At 41.6% G+C, this 20,622-nt stretch overlaps 1 protein-coding gene and 1 long non-coding RNA gene across 2 annotated transcripts; both read left to right on the top strand.

Annotated features, from left to right (window-relative positions):
• Positions 1–1,046: 1,046 nt before the first annotated feature.
• On the top strand, positions 1,047–19,117 carry LOC115014415 (uncharacterized). The gene is made up of 4 exons (XR_003832903.1): positions 1,047–1,746; positions 17,190–17,333; positions 18,895–18,976; positions 19,083–19,117. It is a non-coding gene; the product is annotated as an uncharacterized LOC115014415 (long non-coding RNA).
• sox3 (SRY-box transcription factor 3) lies at positions 9,846–11,705 on the top strand. Its single transcript, XM_029441236.1, is given in 2 exon segments — positions 9,846–10,875; positions 10,877–11,705. Coding segments are annotated over 2 exon segments (903 nt in total). The 5' UTR covers positions 9,846–10,092; the 3' UTR covers positions 10,997–11,705.
• Positions 19,118–20,622: the final 1,505 nt, after the last annotated feature.

Genomic DNA, 20,622 nt, shown 5'->3' with positions numbered 1-20,622 from the left:
CAACTCCAAGCCTGCCTATGTCAAAGGGCCAGACAGGTCTTGTTTCTCTCTCTCTCTCTCTCTCTCTCTCTCTCTCTCTCTCTCTCTCTCTCTCTCTCTCTCTCTCTCTCTCTCTCTCTCTCTCTCTCTCTCTCTCTCTCTCTCTCTCTCTCTAATCCCAAATAAGTCTACTTTACAGTTTGTTGATTAGAGGTCTTGCAGAAAAGTTGACCTTTCTGAGGTCTAATCGATTCATCATTTGAGTACTTTACTAAATAAAAAGGCTCCAGCATTTCAAGAGAGAGGATTTGCTGTTTTTTTCTCTGGCATATCATTAGAAACTGAATCCCTTTTGGGTTTTTTATTGGCCCATTGTTACATCAGTTTCAGTGCTGCTAGATTTATCCTAACAGTATATTCAGGAGGTAACACGCACTTGTCGTTTTAAGGAGATTTTTAGGTTAAGTGCACTTTTAGTTACTTTGAGTTTACAGTACTGTGATACGTAACCAAACGAGTGGATGGAGATGTGCTGTGCTGGATAGGAAGGGTCTCAGGCATTACAGCTGTGTCCTTCAGGGGTTTTAAAATCCACATTAGTCACTCAGAAACACAATACTGGGAGCTGCCTCAGGGAAACAACCACACACCGACACACACACACGCACACGCACGCGCACACGCGCACACACACACACACACACACATTACATTAGATGTTTTGATATCTTCTGAGGCACGAGCGGCCCTGTGATGCTCTGACATATGGAAGCCTTAAAGGCTTCTTAAATATCCATATCAATCTGCACGCTTGTCAGCGTGACAATGACGGAAACCGAACACCATTAACGGCGTCAGGCAGTATCGTCTTCATCTGTGCAACATTCTGGAAATAGACGGCCCTCTGGAAGACATTCCTCTGGATGAAGTGCACACAGAGCGAATAACAGTTTTTGACTTTAGCAATGTTTTACTGTTGGGATTGACACCACAAGTGTTCTCAGGTTTATTTATACCGGAGTGTTGTGTGCGGTTGGAGCTTCCTCGTTCAGTTCAAGAGTCAGAAATATAATATCCTTTTTTTTAAATGGATCTGATTGCATTGATTTCCTTGTGAGGCCGTTTCTTAGTAATGCGTATATGCTTGTGACCGTGTGAGGTGCTGCACAGAAAGCATTGTACTCTGCTCTCTCGGGATGGGAGAATGTTTTGTTTTTTGAGCTCTTTCACACCAGCTCTCCCTCTCCTTTTTTTTTTTTTTTTTTCATTTTTTAACACAATAGCCCTCTCTCCTCTCACCCAGCGTGGCAACCCTTTCAAACGGGAAGCTCCAGGTCAGTTTCCCTTGCCAAGTTTTGCAGCCTGCCATGTTGTCTATTCTGCTCAGCTATTTAAAAAATGTTGAATATCAACAATGGCTTTCACTGGTGCATTGTCAACTTTTGTATGAAGCAATCTTGGCTGAATGAGATGGGTCCCAGAGCAGGGAGAGCTCAGCTGCAGTGTGCACTACCACACCAGTGACTGCCCGGCTCTCTTGCTCTTTATATATTTCTCTGCTGCAGGGAGCTGCCATGGTTGTGGTGCTGCCGTGTGAATGTGGTTGGAGTCTGGGGTGAGTCTCTGGGCTGTGGATGTCACCGCTATCTTCCAGGCCATGGTCCTGCTCCTGGCCCTGCTGACAGCCAGCTGTTGAAGGTGTGTCTTACAGAGGGATTGGGAAGCAGCAGCAGCAGCAGCAGCAGCTTTGGGACCAGTCAGACCTTGGTGAGTGTCCTCAATTTTCTGGCCAGAGTGGGAGGAGGTTGGTAGTATAGAGAGGAGAGAAGAGGGAGGGGGCGTTCAAGGGAGATGGTGCAAGGAGCTGTGTGTTTACTGTCTCTGCTCAGGCATATATTGTTAAAACATTGTCTGACTTTACCTGGACACTTATTTCTTCACCTGTTCATCTGTTGGTTGAGATGTTATGGAAACAACCCCCACAGAAGAATGAAGTTTGAGGATCTTAATCACTAATGTGATATGTCACAACTCTTCTGTCCTGTTGCAATAATACTGATCCTGCTACACTTCTCTCATATGCCAACGCCATACAGTCGACAACCATTTTGACACTTTAACAATGTTCAAACCCCACTACAATACCACAGGTTTGTCCCGTCTGATATGCACACTGGAGGCATCGGCGACTTTATGCTGAGCTCCGTGTGTTTGCACAAGCACGTACATCTATGTTTGTGTAAGTGAAGAGAAAGATGAAAGCAAGAATGAGAGCTTGCTCCCAGATAATGGTAGCTTAGGCTCTTTGTGCTGCTGTCAGCCAGGAGAGGAGAGAGGCTGGAAATCGCTCCAATGCAGCGGCAACATCTTGTATGTTTCATTGATATATCAGTCTGTGGGGCAATGAGCCGTCGCCTCTGCACTCCTCTGGTGTGTGTGTGTGTGTGTGTGTGTGTGTGTGTGTGTGTGTACAAATAGGTGGCATACCAAGGTGTACTTCTTTGTTATCTGTGTTAGTGAAAAGCGAAAAGTTGATATAAGCGAAATGTAAAAGTGAAGCATTATAAGTGCACGGCATTGGATGGAGCTGCTGAGAGGCTCTTAGTTTAGCAGCTACTTAAAAGAATAAGCACAATAATGATTTTTACTGTCATTTTTCTGCTTTCACATCTTTAATTTTGACATTTAACATTTTCCTTTTGAGATGTTATAGCAACAAGAGAGGTATGTCACTAAAAAAACCATTACGGGTATAAATACAGTTCAGTCAAACAGAAAACGTATTATTATATTATTGTCGCAGTTTCAGCTCCAGCATGTCATTTAATGAGAATTAGTACAAACAGTGATGAATGTTGATTCTTTATCCCGAACCAACTCTCACATTTTAACACGCTCGCATTATAATTCAGCCACATGTTCGTCCATATAATAATCGTTTGATGTGGTAAAACAAATAATTTCAGCGCGATGCAGACTTGCCAAACTCTTTTCCAAACACTCACCTGAACGCTCCGAAAGTTCCCCGTCCCAGTAAACGGAGTGGACACCTCCTACCTTCTCGAGGACCTGCGCTGTCCTCTGTCTCACCTCCTCTGAGCTCAACCCAAGGCAAGGTGACCAAATTCATCTCAGACCAGCTCATCCATTATGTTGTCAACACAGTCAGCTTCCCACCTTAGTTTGGTCTTCTCCCAGAAGACTCTAATGAAATACGCAACAATCACCGCGCTCATCTCGTCATGCTGAAGGTAATTAATATATTTAGAGGGCGATGGCTAACTCTTAATTAAATTATGCCTCCTTTAATGAGACCTTGACTGGGACTAAATTTATGACCACTATCTGTTTTATCAAGTGCTCTGCACGCAACAAAGATTTGTCATTTTCTCCCAACTCACAGCCAGATTACACACAATGGTACTCATGATTAATATATCAATTTATGCTTGTTTGTTTCTTTATTTAAGGTTTAATAAATTACCTCTTATAATTACCTAACCTAGTTTTGGCTTCTTAAAAGCCCCAATTTCTGCAATTAATGCGCCGTATCGCTGTTACATATTCATTTTGGAGGAGAATACAGATAACAACTTGGTGGCATTAATCATATTACAAAATTGGGTGGATTTAATTAATTAAAGTTACACTGCAAATTAATTGTGCATTCTCACAATATTATCTTAAACTAATGAAGGCTTGACAAAGGGACTGTTTCATTTTTTAAAAAGAGGCTAGATTAGTGGGATCTCAATTAAGCCTAAAACAAAAGAGGGCTGCTTGCTTGGGCATGGCGCAAAGCAAAAAGTGGCGATTCAGCACTTTCTTCCAAACAAAAAACGGAGAAAGTTTCCATTGTTTTGGGAAAAACTGAACATGGCAATGATTCAAAAGATACATGGAAAATAATGAGTGCTGTAATTAGCCAGTCAGGCAATAACAGTATTTAAAATGATCTTCATATAGAGGTGCTTGATAATGCCATTCACAGCCTGCAGGCATCTGCTTGCTGACAGACTGATCATAACTTTAATGCCGCAGCAAAAAAAGAAAAAGCATCCGGAGGTCTAATTTAAGTTCTCTTTTGTTGCACGTTTACAGCATTTGGTATTATTCAGAGTGCATCTCATTCTGAAAACGAACGCGTAGCAACCTCTTGAAACCAGCAAATTAGATGTTATATGACGTCTCTATAGGATAAATAAAGATTGCAAAGATTAGAGGTTCAAGTGTGAGCTGAGGAAGTTTAGGCAGCAGACTTTGTTCCTGAGCAAACACACAAGTGATCATGTTGCGCATTAGATGGCTTAATCCAGCCTCGCCCAGTGGCTCAGAAGCAAAACCATATTTATTGAAATTTTCTGCTTAATTTAAACTGAATTGAAATTAGCTTTCAATGGATAAGAGCTTATAATTCACAGTAATTTAGTATTTTATTTTTCATTTAACGCATCATATACCAAATGTTTTAATATGAGTGTTCCTCCTAATCTGCTAAGTAAACGTAAAGAGTCTTTGTCTCCGAAATGACTTCAAGGAGCTAATAATCATTGTGTATTCATTTAAGAATGCTTCCACCGATGTCCTCTCCTGTGATATAATTTCATTTGCTTTGAGCTTCATTAGTCAATAACCACAGCAAAAATTGCTTGTGTCAATTATGGGAACTCCAAGGGTCAGTGAGTATATGAATTTTTAACTGCACACTGCTGCACAAGATTATATTAAGTGGTCTTGTAACAATGATTAACCCCAGCAGTGGGTGCAATTTTGCATGCACTTATGTGTCGAGCGTACTTGATAAAATATGTTTGAAATGTGCATCCCTAAAATGATAAGCAGCTACAACCCAAAGAGGGTGAGGTGATGAAGTGAAAAACTATTCCCTTGGCTAAGTGAGATGGAGCAGAGCGTTGGGTGGTCACGCCTTGTCTGCTCATGACAGTGGCGGGTTAAAGAGATTACACTGGGTCTGTGTCAGCAGCCTTGGCCTTGCTCACACAAGAACATAATGAGGAAGGACATGCTTGGCCTGCCGAGGAGAAAAAAAAGAGGCTAAAGTTTGAAGCATTCTTCACAGGCAGCTACAGGAGGCAAAACAGCTTTTTGCATGTTGTCTTACAAGCTGAGATCAATAAGTAAGACGGTGACATTCCTCAGGGCAGAACAAGGTTGCGGACATATCACTTCTGGGCTTCACTCTCCCTCCAACACAATGCAAACACAAATTGCTCTGCTACAGTGGAGGCAAAAACGGCAGCGTTCTCCATTAGCCCTCAAAGTCCTCCTGACAGACTTGCAACACTCCACTAAAGCTCTCCTGAAAATCAAATGCATCTGAGTGTATGTTGTGTTTTCTTTTGAAGGTTTGAGTGAGTCCGTCCACCTTAATGTACGGAGCTCCACAGTAAGGGATGATCGTCCGGGGGTTGCATCCCAACATGTGGTGAGTTTACTAATCTGCCCGCTTCATCCTGTCCCATTCTCCCTCGTGAGGACTTAAGCTCCATACACAGCTGTGTACGTGGAGACAATCGAGGAACAGTGATGACAGTACTTCTCATTTTTCTTGAAGATCAATACCAGATCTTTTTAATTAGTCTCTGTCCTGGTGCACATACAGTAGACTTAGCTGTCAGGCAGCAGTGAACACATACAAGAGTCTAAACACCATCTTTAACAGATTTAGCCATGTTTCATCTGGACCCAATTTGCACATATTTCTTGAATATTAATATTTAATTAAAGAAACTTGATTAAATGGGGGAAAAAACACCCTTCAGGTCTTTCTTCAGCTGTTTTAATTTGTTGTGTCTTTCTCATAGAGAGTTTTTCTCGGAGGAGTTTTCAATCAAACAGGACAAAAATATTTTTATATTGTTATTTTCTGAGAAAGGTTGTATTTGAATAATGTTTCAGAGTGAAATAAAACTCCCTCTAGGTGAAGCTCCTGTTTCTAACCTTGTAGAGACTCTTAAGATGCTATCAGTAAGAAATATAAATTCGGTTTTATGATACCTGTTGCTAGACTACCTTATAATATTAATTTCTGAATTTTCCAAAGCAGCATCCAGGAATAAAAAAACAGATTTGAAGCCTTTTAGATTTATTTTTAGAATCTTTAGTAAGAATTTCCTGACATAATTTAATGAACCATGATTAAAAATGTGTTAATATCAGTTCAAACGGGTTTCAAAAGAATAACTAAGACCGACAGAGTGTAAATGTTTCCTCAGCAATGACTCTGCATTACACACAGGCATTAAACGTTATAAGCTATTTTTGTTAAGTATTTTTGGGTCAAATAAGTCAAATTACCATCAGGAATACTAGCCCTTCTTTGTGAATTAAAGAGGTGATAATAGCATCACTTTTATTCCTTTAAATGACCCGTGAATATTATTTTACCTGTGTTGAACTGAGAGGACGCAACCATTCACGCCGGCACAATAGGAACAGCAGACCGTGCGTAAATTGCATCTTCATTTGCATTCCTGGTCCAAAAATCATGCAAATTTTAATGAGACAGTCTCCGTTGTGGCTGTAATTGAAAACCCATTCTTTGTTAATTACTGTTTCTCAAAGGCCTTGTCCGCAGTCACTGAGCTGAAACAAAAAAAAGTTATTGATTCTGGAAGTCGTGGAGTTTAAAATGGACACGTAAAAATAACGTTGTTTGTATTGTGAGTTTGAAATGCGACTTTCGATTATGAAAAAATATATATCTGTCCTATTTGGGAATCGTGAACAAATAAGATAAAAACAAAAAACGTGTAAAAGCAGCCTATAACGATACAAAGGCAATAAAAAAGCAATAAATTACAATCTATTATCAGTTACTTACTTGCAGCTGAATGGTCGACATGCAGCGCCTGTGTCTGGACGTATAATATTAAAGTTGAGCGTATTTTGTCCGTCATTAATTCAAATTGTCTGACCATAAAGCTCCATTGACAGCAGAGCAAAGGATGCGGACATGCAGAGAGCCCAACTGTTTTCAAAGGTGGGATTAATGTGGTTTTGTGTCGACCTCAATGGATTTTAATTCCCTTAAAGCTCTTTGCAAATACAACTTACATTTTTGTTTTGTTTAGTTTGTTAGGCCCAAAGGCCATAATTAGAACTATTCTTAGACAAACACTTTTATTCTTTGCCAAATTTAGCCACCAGATTGAATACTGTGTTAATAAATATGACATATAAACAACATTCTTACTTTTAATAATTGGAATACATCTTCATTGTAACGAAAACTACAAACAAATAAATAGATTCCTCCTCTTAAATCGATGGTTTGAGATTAAAATTACTTGCGCAATTCATCCATTTTTTTCTAGACCTTAAATCATCAATCGAGCTGGTTATATCCTCGCATCAGGACATATTTCCTAACATTCAACAGTGGGACCCTGCAGCCGCGCGCCCTGAGAGTCCCTTTGGGCTGTCAGGCTTGTTGATTCTGAATCAGAGCAGACTGTGCTGGTGGTCCTCCGTTCCTTAATTAGGAAATTAGCTGCACAGAGGCCCTCATTACCAAACTCCGGGTTACTCCTGTTTTTTCTTTTTTTTTTCTTTCTTTCTCTATCTCTCTCTGGTACCGGTCAATTTCCATAAGAAGATTACAAGCGGATCAGTATTGAGATCTGCCCAGATAAACAAATAACTGGTCCCTGAGAATAGATGGCTGCTAATTGGACGTTAGTTTTATTGCTCTTGCTCTGTTTGCAACGCCCCATTGAACGCGAAAATTAAATTCATGAAGTGATGTCTCTTTTCAGCTGATTTACTACAACTATATGGCTGAGAGACTCCAGGCTTTCCGTCCCTGTAAGATAACACACATTTGTTTCTGTATTTAGTCTCATTTGAAAAGTCATACTTTTTTTCTGTATGCCTGCTTTTATGTAACGTTTATGAATGTATGTTTTATAATGGCTTGCAAATTGCATTTTCTATGCTTTTTAAAAAATATTTAATTTTTATTTTGTTGTTTTATTTTGAAAACGGAAACTTTCATTCATTATTCGGAAGAAATAAGAGCTGACAGATGTTATCGGTTCATTGATCATTTAATAGAAGCACCTCATTAAACCCTTAAATCAGATCAGTCTTTTCAACTAAATACGTGATTTCCCTCAACAGACTCTGGTTTTTACATTTTAATATTTGCTCTCTACAACGGTGATGCATTAAAAACAAACAAAAAAAAACCTGTACGCTCCGGTCCCTCAGGTGCTCTGCATCTATAATAAAATGCATGAGGTGTACTTTGGAGATTTTTAAAGCTCCGGGAGGTGACGCGCTCTAAAATGCACATACCTGAATGATCCCTGCAGAGCTCTTCTAAATACTGAGGTGTTAATAGTCGTTTTCGATGGGCGATTCGCTCATTATCATTAGCAGGTGTGAGCGTTGCCCTGTTGGGCTGTTGGTTTCAGCGGCGTTTCAGGTCGTTTGTAAGGAGACACATGCAAATGAAAGCCACTCCACGGTAATCATTTTAATAACCATTAACACTGCAGAGAGAAAACAAGTCAGCAAACAGTTGCTGACACTCACATGACGGAGCGAGCTGTCTGTAGAGGCAGAGTCCCAAACTAAAACTTTTCCTCAGGGAATAAAGAGATGGCCTGTCCCCTCCACAAGAGGTCGTTGATGTATTAAAGTTTTGCATTGTGGGTACCTTAACGCTGCAGAAACATCCACATTAACGTGCCATGTATTTCATTTTAAATATGCTATTAATGTCCGATTTTAGGTCCAACATGGTAAGGTACATTTATAGGATAATAATATTATTATTAATTGCTTTTAAAAAAAAAAGAGATCGAATAATTATTTTATTTATAATAGTGCCTAATCAGCCTTATTCTGTTTAATTTCCGTACATTTACACTTTGATAATATTTCTCCACACGAGTTACATGAGATTGGAAGGACATTTAATGATTTAAAGCCCCTCGGCAGGTTAAAATGAATTCATTCAGCGTCGGAGCAGACTGAAACTCCTGAGGAAAGAAACTAACTTCCGAGCAGGTGGACCAAAGATATTCCCATGAAACATTTCATTTACAAATAAAACCTAAACATATATATATATATATATATATATAAAAACCCGTGTTCTTATTTTTGAGATTTCGGTGCTGTCAAAACCCAAAAATAAGACCAAGGTTTTTCTTTATGTTGGCTATATATATATATATTGTGTGAAATTGTGATTAAAGTAACAAAGGCATGCTTTGACAGCAGGTAGATGAAATGATTTTTCTCTGCCAAGGGCACATTTAATTAAGATATTACACTTTTTACTTGAAGTATTTGCACTCATTTTCGGTGGGTTTTAGCCTGTTGGGATTCGCCTCTGTAATTAATGTATTGACATTGATCCCTTAAGACTTGTTTCCCTGTAGCACGTACTGTATATATATATATATAGCCTATACTCCTTTTCGTTTTATATAAGGTATATTCTACATGGTTCTACATGTCTTTAAACTTTGTTGTTGCATGTTTGACTCTTTCAGATTTATTCAGCTGAGTCCCAAGTGTATAAAAAGAAAGCTTTGCCAAATAACCTTTCTTCGATGCAATTTGTTCCAAAAACAGCCACTCGGTAACAAAAATAAATCGGCAGCGTTTTCCTTGAACTTCTCATCTTCAAACTCACATTATAAAGGTTGTAAATCTCTAACATTTTGAGCTCAGGTTGATGTTTTTTTAAAACTTTACCTCTCCCTCCTCCTCCTCCTAACCAAAACACCACACTGGGTGCTCCGGTTGGTTACGCGGGGGATATGGGAGCTGCGCGCTGATTGGTCGCCTGCCCCTCATTGTCATGCTGTCAATCCACATCACATGGTTCCGCCACAAGGCCTATTAACAGATGAGCTTGGCGAACAAGTTTACAGACTTCTGTTTGAGAGCCGTGCGGGACAGAGCAGCTGTGAGCGGAGAGAAACCAGAAGCACCTGCAGACACATTTGCCTCTTTGGGCACAACTTTTTTCCATCTTCTTATGAGACTGGTCAGTACCTCTACCTCTTTGACTTTTGGCGCTGTTTTGTGAACTTTTTTTTATGTGCCTGTGAGTGAACACTAAAAGCCGCCAGAATGTATAACATGATGGAAACCGAGCTCAAGACCCCGCTCCCGCAGTCCAACTCGGGCTCGGTGCCGGGCGCTAAGAACAACAGTGCCAACGACCAGGAGCGCGTGAAGCGCCCGATGAACGCCTTCATGGTCTGGTCCCGGGGACAGCGGAGGAAGATGGCTCAAGAAAACCCCAAAATGCACAACTCTGAAATCAGCAAGCGGCTTGGTGCTGACTGGAAACTTCTGACCGACGCTGAAAAGAGGCCATTCATCGACGAGGCCAAGCGTCTACGCGCTATGCACATGAAGGAGCATCCGGATTATAAATACCGTCCCCGCAGGAAGACCAAGACCTTGCTCAAGAAAGACAAGTATTCTTTGCCCGGGGGACTGTTGGCGCCAGGAGCCAACGTCGTCAACAACTCTGTGTCGGTGGGGCAGCGGATGGACGGTTATGCGCACATGAACGGCTGGACGAACAGTGCGTATTCCCTCATGCAGGACCAGTTGGCCTACCCTCAGCATCACAGCATGAACAGCCCCCAGATCCAGCAGATGCACCGATACGAGATGGCAGGTCTCCAGTACCCGATGATGTCCTCGGCGCAGACCTACATGAACGCGGCTTCCACGTACAGCATGTCTCCAGCGTACACGCAGCAGACCTCCAGCGCCATGGGACTGAGCTCCATGGCGTCCGTGTGCAAGACCGAGCCCAGCTCACCGCCGCCGGCCATCACGTCCCACTCTCAGCGGGCGTGTTTGGGGGACCTGAGGGATATGATAAGCATGTACCTGCCCTCCCGGCGGGGAAAGCGCAGAGCATTCCTCCCTGCAGAGCAGCCGGTTACACAGCGTCCATCCGCACTATCAGACCGCAGGGACTGGCGTCAATGGGACGCTACCTCTCACCCACATCTGAGGGCAACAGAAAGAAAAGACTTCAAACTTAAAAAAAAAAAAGTACTTCGGATACTTGAACTTTTTGGTTGCTAAAGAAACAACGAACAATTTTATCTCAATATGTCTTAAGTTGTCCATTTGAAATGAATTTGAAGTGGACCGAAACTTAAGGTTGAGCCCATCAGAGTAAATCGCATTGCAAAGAGGCTTTTTATCACAAGTATAAGCAATCAACTTATGTAGAAGAATTGGACTTCTATATTTTAATTAATGCCATATTTTCTCTCTTCGAAAAGGCATGTGGCCTCATTAAGAGAGGCTGGTGTATTTCAGAAAAGCTGGATGGAAAGTTGGTTCATAAATGTTTACACTTAATTTGTAGAATGTCACTTGTCTCGACTGTGTCCAAATTTTGTAGTCTCTTTTTATTTTCTCCCCCCCCCCCTCATGACCTAGGTTTAAATGAAATGTTAAGACTGTGCGGGTCGCAAACGCAAGTTTTATTTATAGTAAGATTTTTTCTTTTCTTTTTAGCTTGTGAACCCGATGTTTTGTCACGTGAAAAATGTTCAAATATTGTTTTTGTAAAATGTTATTTTCTGTGATGGTTTGACAGTGTCATGTTTACTCATTATCCTGAACGAAAAGGTTTATTTAAACTGACGTTTCTACATATTTTAAGACCATCCTCTATTCTTAAATGCTGAATAAATTTGTACGAAACATAATTTGTGACTCTGTCTTTTGTGTATAATGTGAGGAAATATGACTTTGGTTGTTTAAAAAAAAAATACAGAGTACAGAAAAGGGATTATTTTAGAGGTGTAAATATCTTTAAACACACTCAATAACAATCTGTTATTTTCACAATGATAATCTTGTAAAGATCAAACGGTTGGATACATTTTAACATTTATTTTATAAAGAAATGCATACATAATAAATACAGTGATATTTAATCTTTGAGAACATCAGATTTTCCTTTTATGAACAAGTTACTATACACATTATTTGGTATTAATAATTATAAGTTGCCTTTCTGGACTTGTGTGCTTGTGTATCGTTTTAAACATTGATTTAAAAATGACATTTGACATAATTCTTAGCCTATTGAATTTGTTTCTGATATTTCTGGTACAGGTTTTTTTTAAAGGCTTGTTTGTTTTGGACATGATATTAGTGCAACATGAGGGTAGTCTTTTATTCCCCTTTTTTAAAATTACTTTTAGTTAAAAGAAACTACTCTACTACTCAAATACTTTTTACTTCCCTACATTCTGCCCAGTTCACTCATTTATTTCAGTTTTTACTTGGTAAAGACAGATTATTTAATTCCACAAGTTGTTTTCACTTTTGCTGCTTCAGTCAGTTTGAATGTGTTTTTCATATTTAACAAAATAAGTTAGTTTGAATATTTCTACTCTTTGAAAAATAACTAACTAAATAAAACAAATACAGAAAAGAGATACACGTCCGATCACTTCCCATTTCAAAAGTGGTGTGAACTCACATTTGTCAAATGTATTAAGAAATCAAATGTATAAATATATTTAGAGATGCCATCTGAAACTTGTTTTGAAAAGTTTTGTGACTTGACTTTGTATGTCAGCGCTGATGTGCCAAAGTATATATCATTTGTGACTTTCTGTTTGGCCTAGAAAATAAAGTAATAAATCACTTCAACTTAAGTATTTCTCATGTTGACATGACATTGTCTCATTCAGTCTTTCATATCATTTCTGAATATGCGCAGAGAAACTTTTGTTGTACTCATTTACATTTGGAACGTTTTGAAATGGCTGAGCTCTGTGCCGACGTGTCCACCTGCGAGTTGGTTCTGTTTAAATTTAGTGATGACTCGGACAACTATAATCCATATGGTGCTTTTCACTTTCTAACAAATAATACTGAAATTGCATCACATTCGTGAAGTTAAAAGCCCTTAACAACACTTACTGTCGCTGACGCTAATAATGCAAAGGTGTGTGGAGGAATGGACCGGCCTGCTGCTAGCGGTGTACATTTAGGATAAACAAGCTCTGGCCACCAAGAGGGCCGAAGCAGTGGCAGTCCTGCTGGCCTTCCCACACTCCCTGTAAGACTTGATCCACAGCTCAGCACAGCGGCCTGGATTAGCCCCACGCACCTTTGTGGAGGGAAAGATTATCCAGACCTCCCTGCATTCACTGACAGGGTCTTAAGTCACTCTAGCGTGCCAGCAGCCACCCGTCACCTAATCACACTTTCCAACTCATTTTTTTGTGATTAAGCAGCTTTTCTCTTCCTGCTCCTCTGTGTCAGATGGGTTTGCTGTGGGCTAGACAGACTGATGGTTTTTTAGTAATTTTTCGAACTCTGAAAATGATGTAACCTCAATATGGCTTTCACCTGCTCGACTCCTTTGATGAGTACACACAGTTGTGTGTTAACTCTCAACCAAAACGTTGAGTCTTCTGCTTAACAAGTGATGCGAAAGTTAAAACATGTCAGTGCAGTTCAGTGAATCTCAGCTCTCTGTGGGATTGCCACAGAAGTGTCATGGCTAATGATGATTTAGGAGTGAAGCCCTGTTTGAGGGAAAGGTGTGTGGTTGCACCGTGCATGGCTATTGATTGTGTTTGAATGTTCTGGCAGTGAGGCCATCCGAGTTGGGCTCCCCACCACCCCCACTCCCATCCCCCCTCGCTCTCCCCCTGCTGAGTGCCCGGAGGGCCTCTCTCTCCTGTCATGTGGAGCTCTGTGCCCACTCAGCAAGTGCAGGCATATCCCACTTCCATCTGCCTATGACCTCACAGCCCCTGTTTGTTTAACCCCCTCTCCAAAAACTAACCTAATTATAGCCCTGTAGAACATGGATTCAGCGGATTCCCAGTGGATTCTGCCACTGTGCATCTAGGTGCACCTATGCGTGTGTGCAGTGCATGCAAGGCTCTAGCTTAACAGCGGCAGTGCTCTAGGCCGTGTTTTCAGTCGATCCTGTTTTTCACATGTGTATCCTCATATTATGTCAGAACATGCCCTGCCAGTTGCATGTCTTGTGGGAGTATATGTGAATAGGGTGGTAAAAGCAACACAAGTGTAATTTGAGTGTCACTCTTTACGTCAGCATGATGAGTGGAAAACTCAGTACAAAAATCTGGCTGACGGACTGACGTTGGTGACGTTGGTGACGTCACTGACGCGCCTGCTCGACTGGATGGGCAACTTCAAGAAGGGAACACTCCTCCTGAACATACTCTCGGGTCTTTACGTAATCTCAAATCAGGAACCTCCTCAGATGCACAGATCAGGCACCACCTACGACATATTTTGAGTGTAACGGATGAGCTCAGTTTGGGATTGCACCTGACAGTCAGCCTGTATTGATTTGCTGTGGCTGGGATCTCCAGGAGGCCCTTTGAGCTGAGCCTGGAGGGGCCTAGAGTCCAAGCTGGACAGGCCTGTCCTGAGCGGTGAGACTCGTGTGAGGTACTAAGATTGACAGCAGAGCGGTGTGAGTGTGTAGAGGTGCGGGGGTTGGGGGTGGGGGTTAATCTCCCTGAACTGGGGCAGATGTTGTTAACGAGCTCCTCTCAGGTCGACTCCCTGCGTGGGAAAATGGCATGAAATCCTCCTGGGGTCAGGGCTTTTGGGCTGACCCACTGAGAGCCATCCCTCTCCACTGCACCGTCCTCTCAATCCCCTCTCCATTCACTCACCCACTCATTCACTGACGGCACTCACAGGAGACACTAGAAGATCACATTTGACCATTTTCATACCTCTCCTCTTTTAAGTACATCCCTAATTTTCATCTCTTTGCCTGCACGCATGTGAGCACCGAGAAACGTATTTCGTGATGCAAATGGCTCATTATTGGAGGCTGTGGTTGGATTGCCATGCCTTACACAACCACAAGGAATGCTGAGTGGGAAACGCTTCAAAGGCAATCATGCCTCCACTCAAGAACCTGCATCCGCCCAGCAGCAAGTTACTTGTGCTAATGTCAGTTGAAAGAAAATTATTTGAATTAAGGTTTCATAGACCTTTAGGCGCCTGAGCTGCTATAGGGTACATAAGGAAGAACATTCACGGAGGCTGGAAAATTACAGTTAAAAAAATGAGTTTCAAGCCATTTAAAAAAAGATGTCTGATCAGGTTTGTTGTTCCTGTATTAGCCAAAGCTTTGGCTTTGATCTGATACAGGAGATCCCTGTTGAAAGATTTATTAGAAACACCTGACACCTGTGTTTCAAAGCAAGGTGGAAACCTTTTAGATTCAGGGAATCAACCAAAGATTGATGTGAAATTATTACAAACTAGGGCGACTTGAAATCGGGCAGCACCGTGGCCACGATGTTGTTCGACCTATGTACACGCTGTATACACGGCACACACGCGTTAGCTGTGATGTGACTACTTCTCATCATTCATATCCGGAACGGGCATGTCTCTTTACCACATCATGTCAACATGCCTGCTTTAGGGTTTATCCTGACTTAGGTTCTAATGCGAGGGTCATCCATTAAGGTGTCTCTGAAGGTGTGTTTACTTTGTCACAGCAGGTGTGTGTGAATTTGAGATTTGTCAAATATGAGACAGGATTACCGCCTCTTTTGTCCCAAACAAAACAAATACAAATCACACGAAAGGCTGAAATGGGAGGATTCTGTTTTTCCACTGCCCAGCTTGCATGTTTAGAGAGTTTAGTTGTTCCGACGAGGATCCTTTTGACGTTTTTGTTCAAGCACCACTAAGGTTTACTAGAACTTGTTTTTGCTTGTAATTGTGGTTGGAGGAAAATTAGTAAAACTACAGTCACGCACACACACACACACACACACACACACACACACACACACACACACACACACACACACACACACACGCATATATACATGAGCACACAACCAAGAATGAAACTGGATTAAGAGGCCTCTTCCTGAATAACCTGTAAGGGCAATTACATACAAACGGTTGCTTCTAAGGAAAACTCAGGCACCAAGCGAGACACTGTAGTGTGTAAAAGTGTGTCTGCTGCAGATGGTCCCTTTCTGAAGAACACATCACTTTGTCTATGAACACTGGAGCATGTAGCGTTGCTTTTTATTTGCCAAACTAGAGTTCTGACCCCACTTCTGACCTGTCTTGGAAGCCCAGAAAATTGGGGCCATGTGTATGTGGGCTGATGTATATACTATGCCTTGGGACAGCAGAGCGAATTTGGGACTGCTGCAAGACAATGCAGAGTCGGGGGCAATAAGGACTTAAGGGGGTGACAAGGGGGAAGATTAGACCTCTCATCTAGGCCACAGATATTGATTAGTGTTAGTCCAGGACAGTGAGAGGGAACACAGATTGACAGATACACAATGCTTGTGTGGTGTGATCATATTGCTATTGTCAGGAGTCATTCCGTAACCTGTACCCACGAGTGTGTGCGCACAGCCTCCAAAACAAAAACACTTGCACATGTTGAAAAAAAGGTATGTTGTCCAATGCCAAGTAGGATGAAAGATTTCGTTTTCCTGGAGGGTGCTGGTCAGGTTGGGGGCACTTTGCTTTTTAGTGTAGCCCAATCTGTATGTATGTATGTGTGAGTGAGTGTGTGGTTTATAGGAGTGTAACCCTGGGAACATGGGGGGAGGTGGAACACACTGGGCTACGGGTCAGTCCTGACTGACTCTGTCACTTATTGATTAGTTGCCATGGAGAGTTAGTCAGGCCATCTCTCTTGGAGGTGTGTCCCTGAGGGCCAGCAGCACTGCCCAGATGAGCCTGTGGAGGCTTTGTCTGCAGGGGGCCCGTGTGTGTGTGTGTGTGTGTGTGTGTGTGTGTGTGTGTGTGTGTGTGTTGTGTACCCTGTGTGTGTGTGTGTGTGTGTGTGTTGTGTACCCTGTGTGCGTAAATGAGAGCGCATGACCTCGCTAACTCTGACTTGCGCTTCTTTCATCCTCATCCCTCTTCTTTTGACCCCCTGTGGTACATCTTCTCGCACTTTTGCATCATTCTCCTCAGTGGACCAAACTCCCAGCTTATCCGCTAATATCTGAAATGCATCAATATTTATATACACCTACTCCCGAGGGGCCTGCAATAATGGGGATTGTAAACAAATTGTCTAAACTTATTGAGCTGTGAAATCCCCCTTCATAGCCCCTCGGATTTGCCTACTCATATGATCCTCTCTCGTCTCTGTTCTTGTGTTGTCATTGTTCCCATCAAACGTTAAGGAGGAGGGAGATGGCTGGTCAGGACTCGCTGGTGCCAGAGGTCCACCTGCAGTAGCTGACGACTCCACTGACAGCCCAGCAGGGGACAGCGAGGGTGATGGTCTTCACACCTCTCTGGAATAATTAGAAGGCTTGTGAGTTCAGGTAGAGAACGGGGCGGTATACCTCTATTTACTATATTTATATATATTTAATATATCTCTGTAGCTTACGTCTTTTTTCTTTGCAGTTTTAATAAAATAGTTTTCACCAAGTTAATTGTTGAGATAAGGGAACATGGAGTCATTGCGAAAAAGAAGTCAGATGGGGCAAAAAAAGTCACACATTCCTACCAGTGTTAGACAAACTCCCTGCATCCCAAACTTATTTGGAAATAAATTGACAAAGGAGAACGGCACAATTATCAGCCAAACTATGTACCAGACTTACTGCGGTTGTGTACGGCCAGTTTGTCCGCACAATGGCAGTTTAATACCATCATTTCGGGTGAATTCACTTTTGGTTTTCCCTCCAAATAGTAAGTGATTTTGAAAATCTGTGTAAACTGTTGGCTTGTTTATAACCTGTCTGAACGCTCGTGTTTCTTGCCCTGTTGGACTTAGTCGTAACAGTTTCACCATCTTTCCAACATCTCAGCAATTACTTTAGTGAGTACTATGTTATCATGACGCCCCCAAAAGTGTGAAAATAAGACCTAAATTGTAATAAACTGGATTTATCCTTTAATGCTTCTTCTATTTAAGTTTCTGAAAGTTTGAAATATTTGAGAAAAAAAAACCAACATCTTGAATTTTCACATGAAATTGTAATTTTAGTCAGAATAATGCAAAGTCCTTCTCCTTTTAAGAATATGCACACATACTTCTTAACCCGAAATTTGACGACAGGCCCCCACTATCCCTCCCTAATATCACACCTTGGATGCATAAACATGCCTCTGCTCCACACATCACCCCACCCCGGGGGGGCCTGCATGGCTTTAGTGCCGCGCTGTGACACCAATCAGGGGAGATGGCGGGCTTCTTTGTCATGCAAACACCAATCGCTTCTTGTCTTATTCAAATGTCTGCCCTCTCTCTTTCTCCTCTCCCTTGCTCTCGCTCAACCCCTACCCCGCTTCACCCTCCACCCCCGACTTCAGCCCTCTCTCTGCATCTCCCTCCTTCTCAAGTCCAAGTAAATCCTCGCTGGGAGAAGAGGGAGCCTCCAGGCCCATGGCTGCTGAGGCAGGCCTCTCTCCTGGGGGTCAGCCAGTGTCTCAGTGCATGGGGCTGTTTCCAGGCCCAACCAAGTCCATTTCATATTCAAATGTTACAATCAGGCCTCTGACCCACAGGGGGCTCTTTATGGTTGCAGCCCCAGGTCGCAGGGTCAAGATGGTGATTTAATAGCTCAGGCAGAGGAAAGGAGCGGGGGGAGCCAAGTGATTTAGGGGATGAATGAGTAATAAAAAAGCATTTTTCCTAAGTTGTCATGTAAATTTCAATCCGTATTCAATATGAGGCTCCCTCCACACTAGAGGCCTTCCTCAATGGCTTTCTAGTGGACTTTAGTCATTTAGAATTAAGATAGTCCATTTTCTGCTTTTACTCTTGACTTGTGCTGAGTGTAAACTGTAGCTGACGGTGAAGCGGCCGCGGATTAGGGATGAAGATAAGGAGACGTTAAAGAGTCATCATGCTCGTATGGTGCCACTGTGTCTCAGATGTCCTCATGCTCTGGAGTGGCCTGTTATTCCTGTCCCTGAGGGTGTGTTCCCAGCACAGCGGCTCCTGTAACATAGGCAGGTCTGTGTGTTTATATATCTGTGCGTGTGACAGCGAGCCAGAGTTTTATACTAGCATTACTATGAGTGTATAGAAGGTAACTCGTATGACTTTTTCATGTCAACAGGTGGAAACATGGAGGCACAGACAGCACTTGGATCCGGCACGGCAAGTTTTTTCTTACAGTTAGGTGTTTTTTCACTGGCAGCATACCATAATCTGTGACTCACACGGTGTGTCCTGTTCAAGCCGTCACTAAAACTGACTCATTTAAACCACAAGCAAACCCTTCCACTGCACAGCCACTTTGACGATGAGGCTGCTTTTATTCATTTTCCCTTCTTTCTCTCACGTTATCTTGATTCTGGGTTTGAATCACGTCCCTACTGGTGTTAACAATTTCAGCTCAAGAATCACCAGAGAATACAGCAATGATTTATGTAAACATAGACACAGAATAAGATTTATTAATGTGATTTAGTGTGACAGCTATAATTACTGACTGTAGTTTTGTGTCATTGTCCAAATGCCATGATACACCCTATCAGACTTAAAGAACACCACGTACAAGTTACAATATAATCCATAAATTATTCGTGTGCATTTAACGTCACGCTTATTTCCCAACCCGTAAGTCAGCCATGTTGGATGATATACACAACCAAGATGGCGGCCGTTCACGTGTGAGTTGCTGCAACGCTTCGTAATTTTCTTTGTATTTAAACGTCTAAGATTGAAAGAAAATGCCAATCGTGTGCGCAGTGTATAATTGTTGATTTGCATATCATCCAACATGGCGTCGCACGCACACGTCACACAGTTTTGTCACGTGATTACACAGGAAGAATACACACATACTATGCAGATGGAAATTCCTATATAGAAAAACATACAGTGTGCCACCGCAATGCAACGCTTTAAGATATTAAATGTTGAAATATGCATAAAACGATCAAAAGAAAGAAATCCTAGAAGAGTCGACCATCTTGAATATTAGGGCTTTGCTATATGTGGCGTCCTCATACTTCAGATATAGAATCTTCCAATTCTAAAACTTAATTTCACTTTCGCTTTCTCTGAATTTAATTTTATAATCAATTTGACTTTCATTTTCATTTTTTCAATTTGCCACTCTAGTTGTGTTAACATGCTAATAAAACAAAATCATATTTATTTTAGTTTTCACCTAGATCAGAGTATCTACACCAATGTTCAACTTCTTCAATCCTAAAATAGTTGACAGACAATTAAGTTAAGTAATCGACTGGTTGCACCTTTTCCAAGGTAAGAATTTGTCGCTTTTCTGTTTTATATCATCGTAAACTATTACTGTTTTGGTCTGTTGATTAGAAAACATGAGACATTTTGAAGATGTCACCTTAATGCCAGAACTTTTGAAAATCATTTTCTCTATTTTCGATGAAATTACGAGTCAAGAGAATAATATGTAGGCTAATCAACGAGACAAAACAACGGGAAACGTCTTTAATCTCAACTGTGCTCATCGTAAATTGTGTTCTTTAGATAGTGAATGAATATATTTTGTCACCTGAGTAATTATGTTTCAGAGGATGACATGTACAAAGCTTTGGCTTAGACTAAATATATTCTAACTATTGTCTTGCAAAAATCATCTTTACTCTTATAACTCATACCATTGTGTCAAC

Source organism: Cottoperca gobio, chromosome 10, assembly GCF_900634415.1.
Source record: "Cottoperca gobio chromosome 10, fCotGob3.1, whole genome shotgun sequence".
Classification (NCBI taxonomy): domain Eukaryota; kingdom Metazoa; phylum Chordata; class Actinopteri; order Perciformes; family Bovichtidae; genus Cottoperca; species Cottoperca gobio.
The sequence above is the reverse complement of the archived record's forward strand: the minus strand, read 5'-3'. Positions and strand labels throughout refer to the sequence as shown.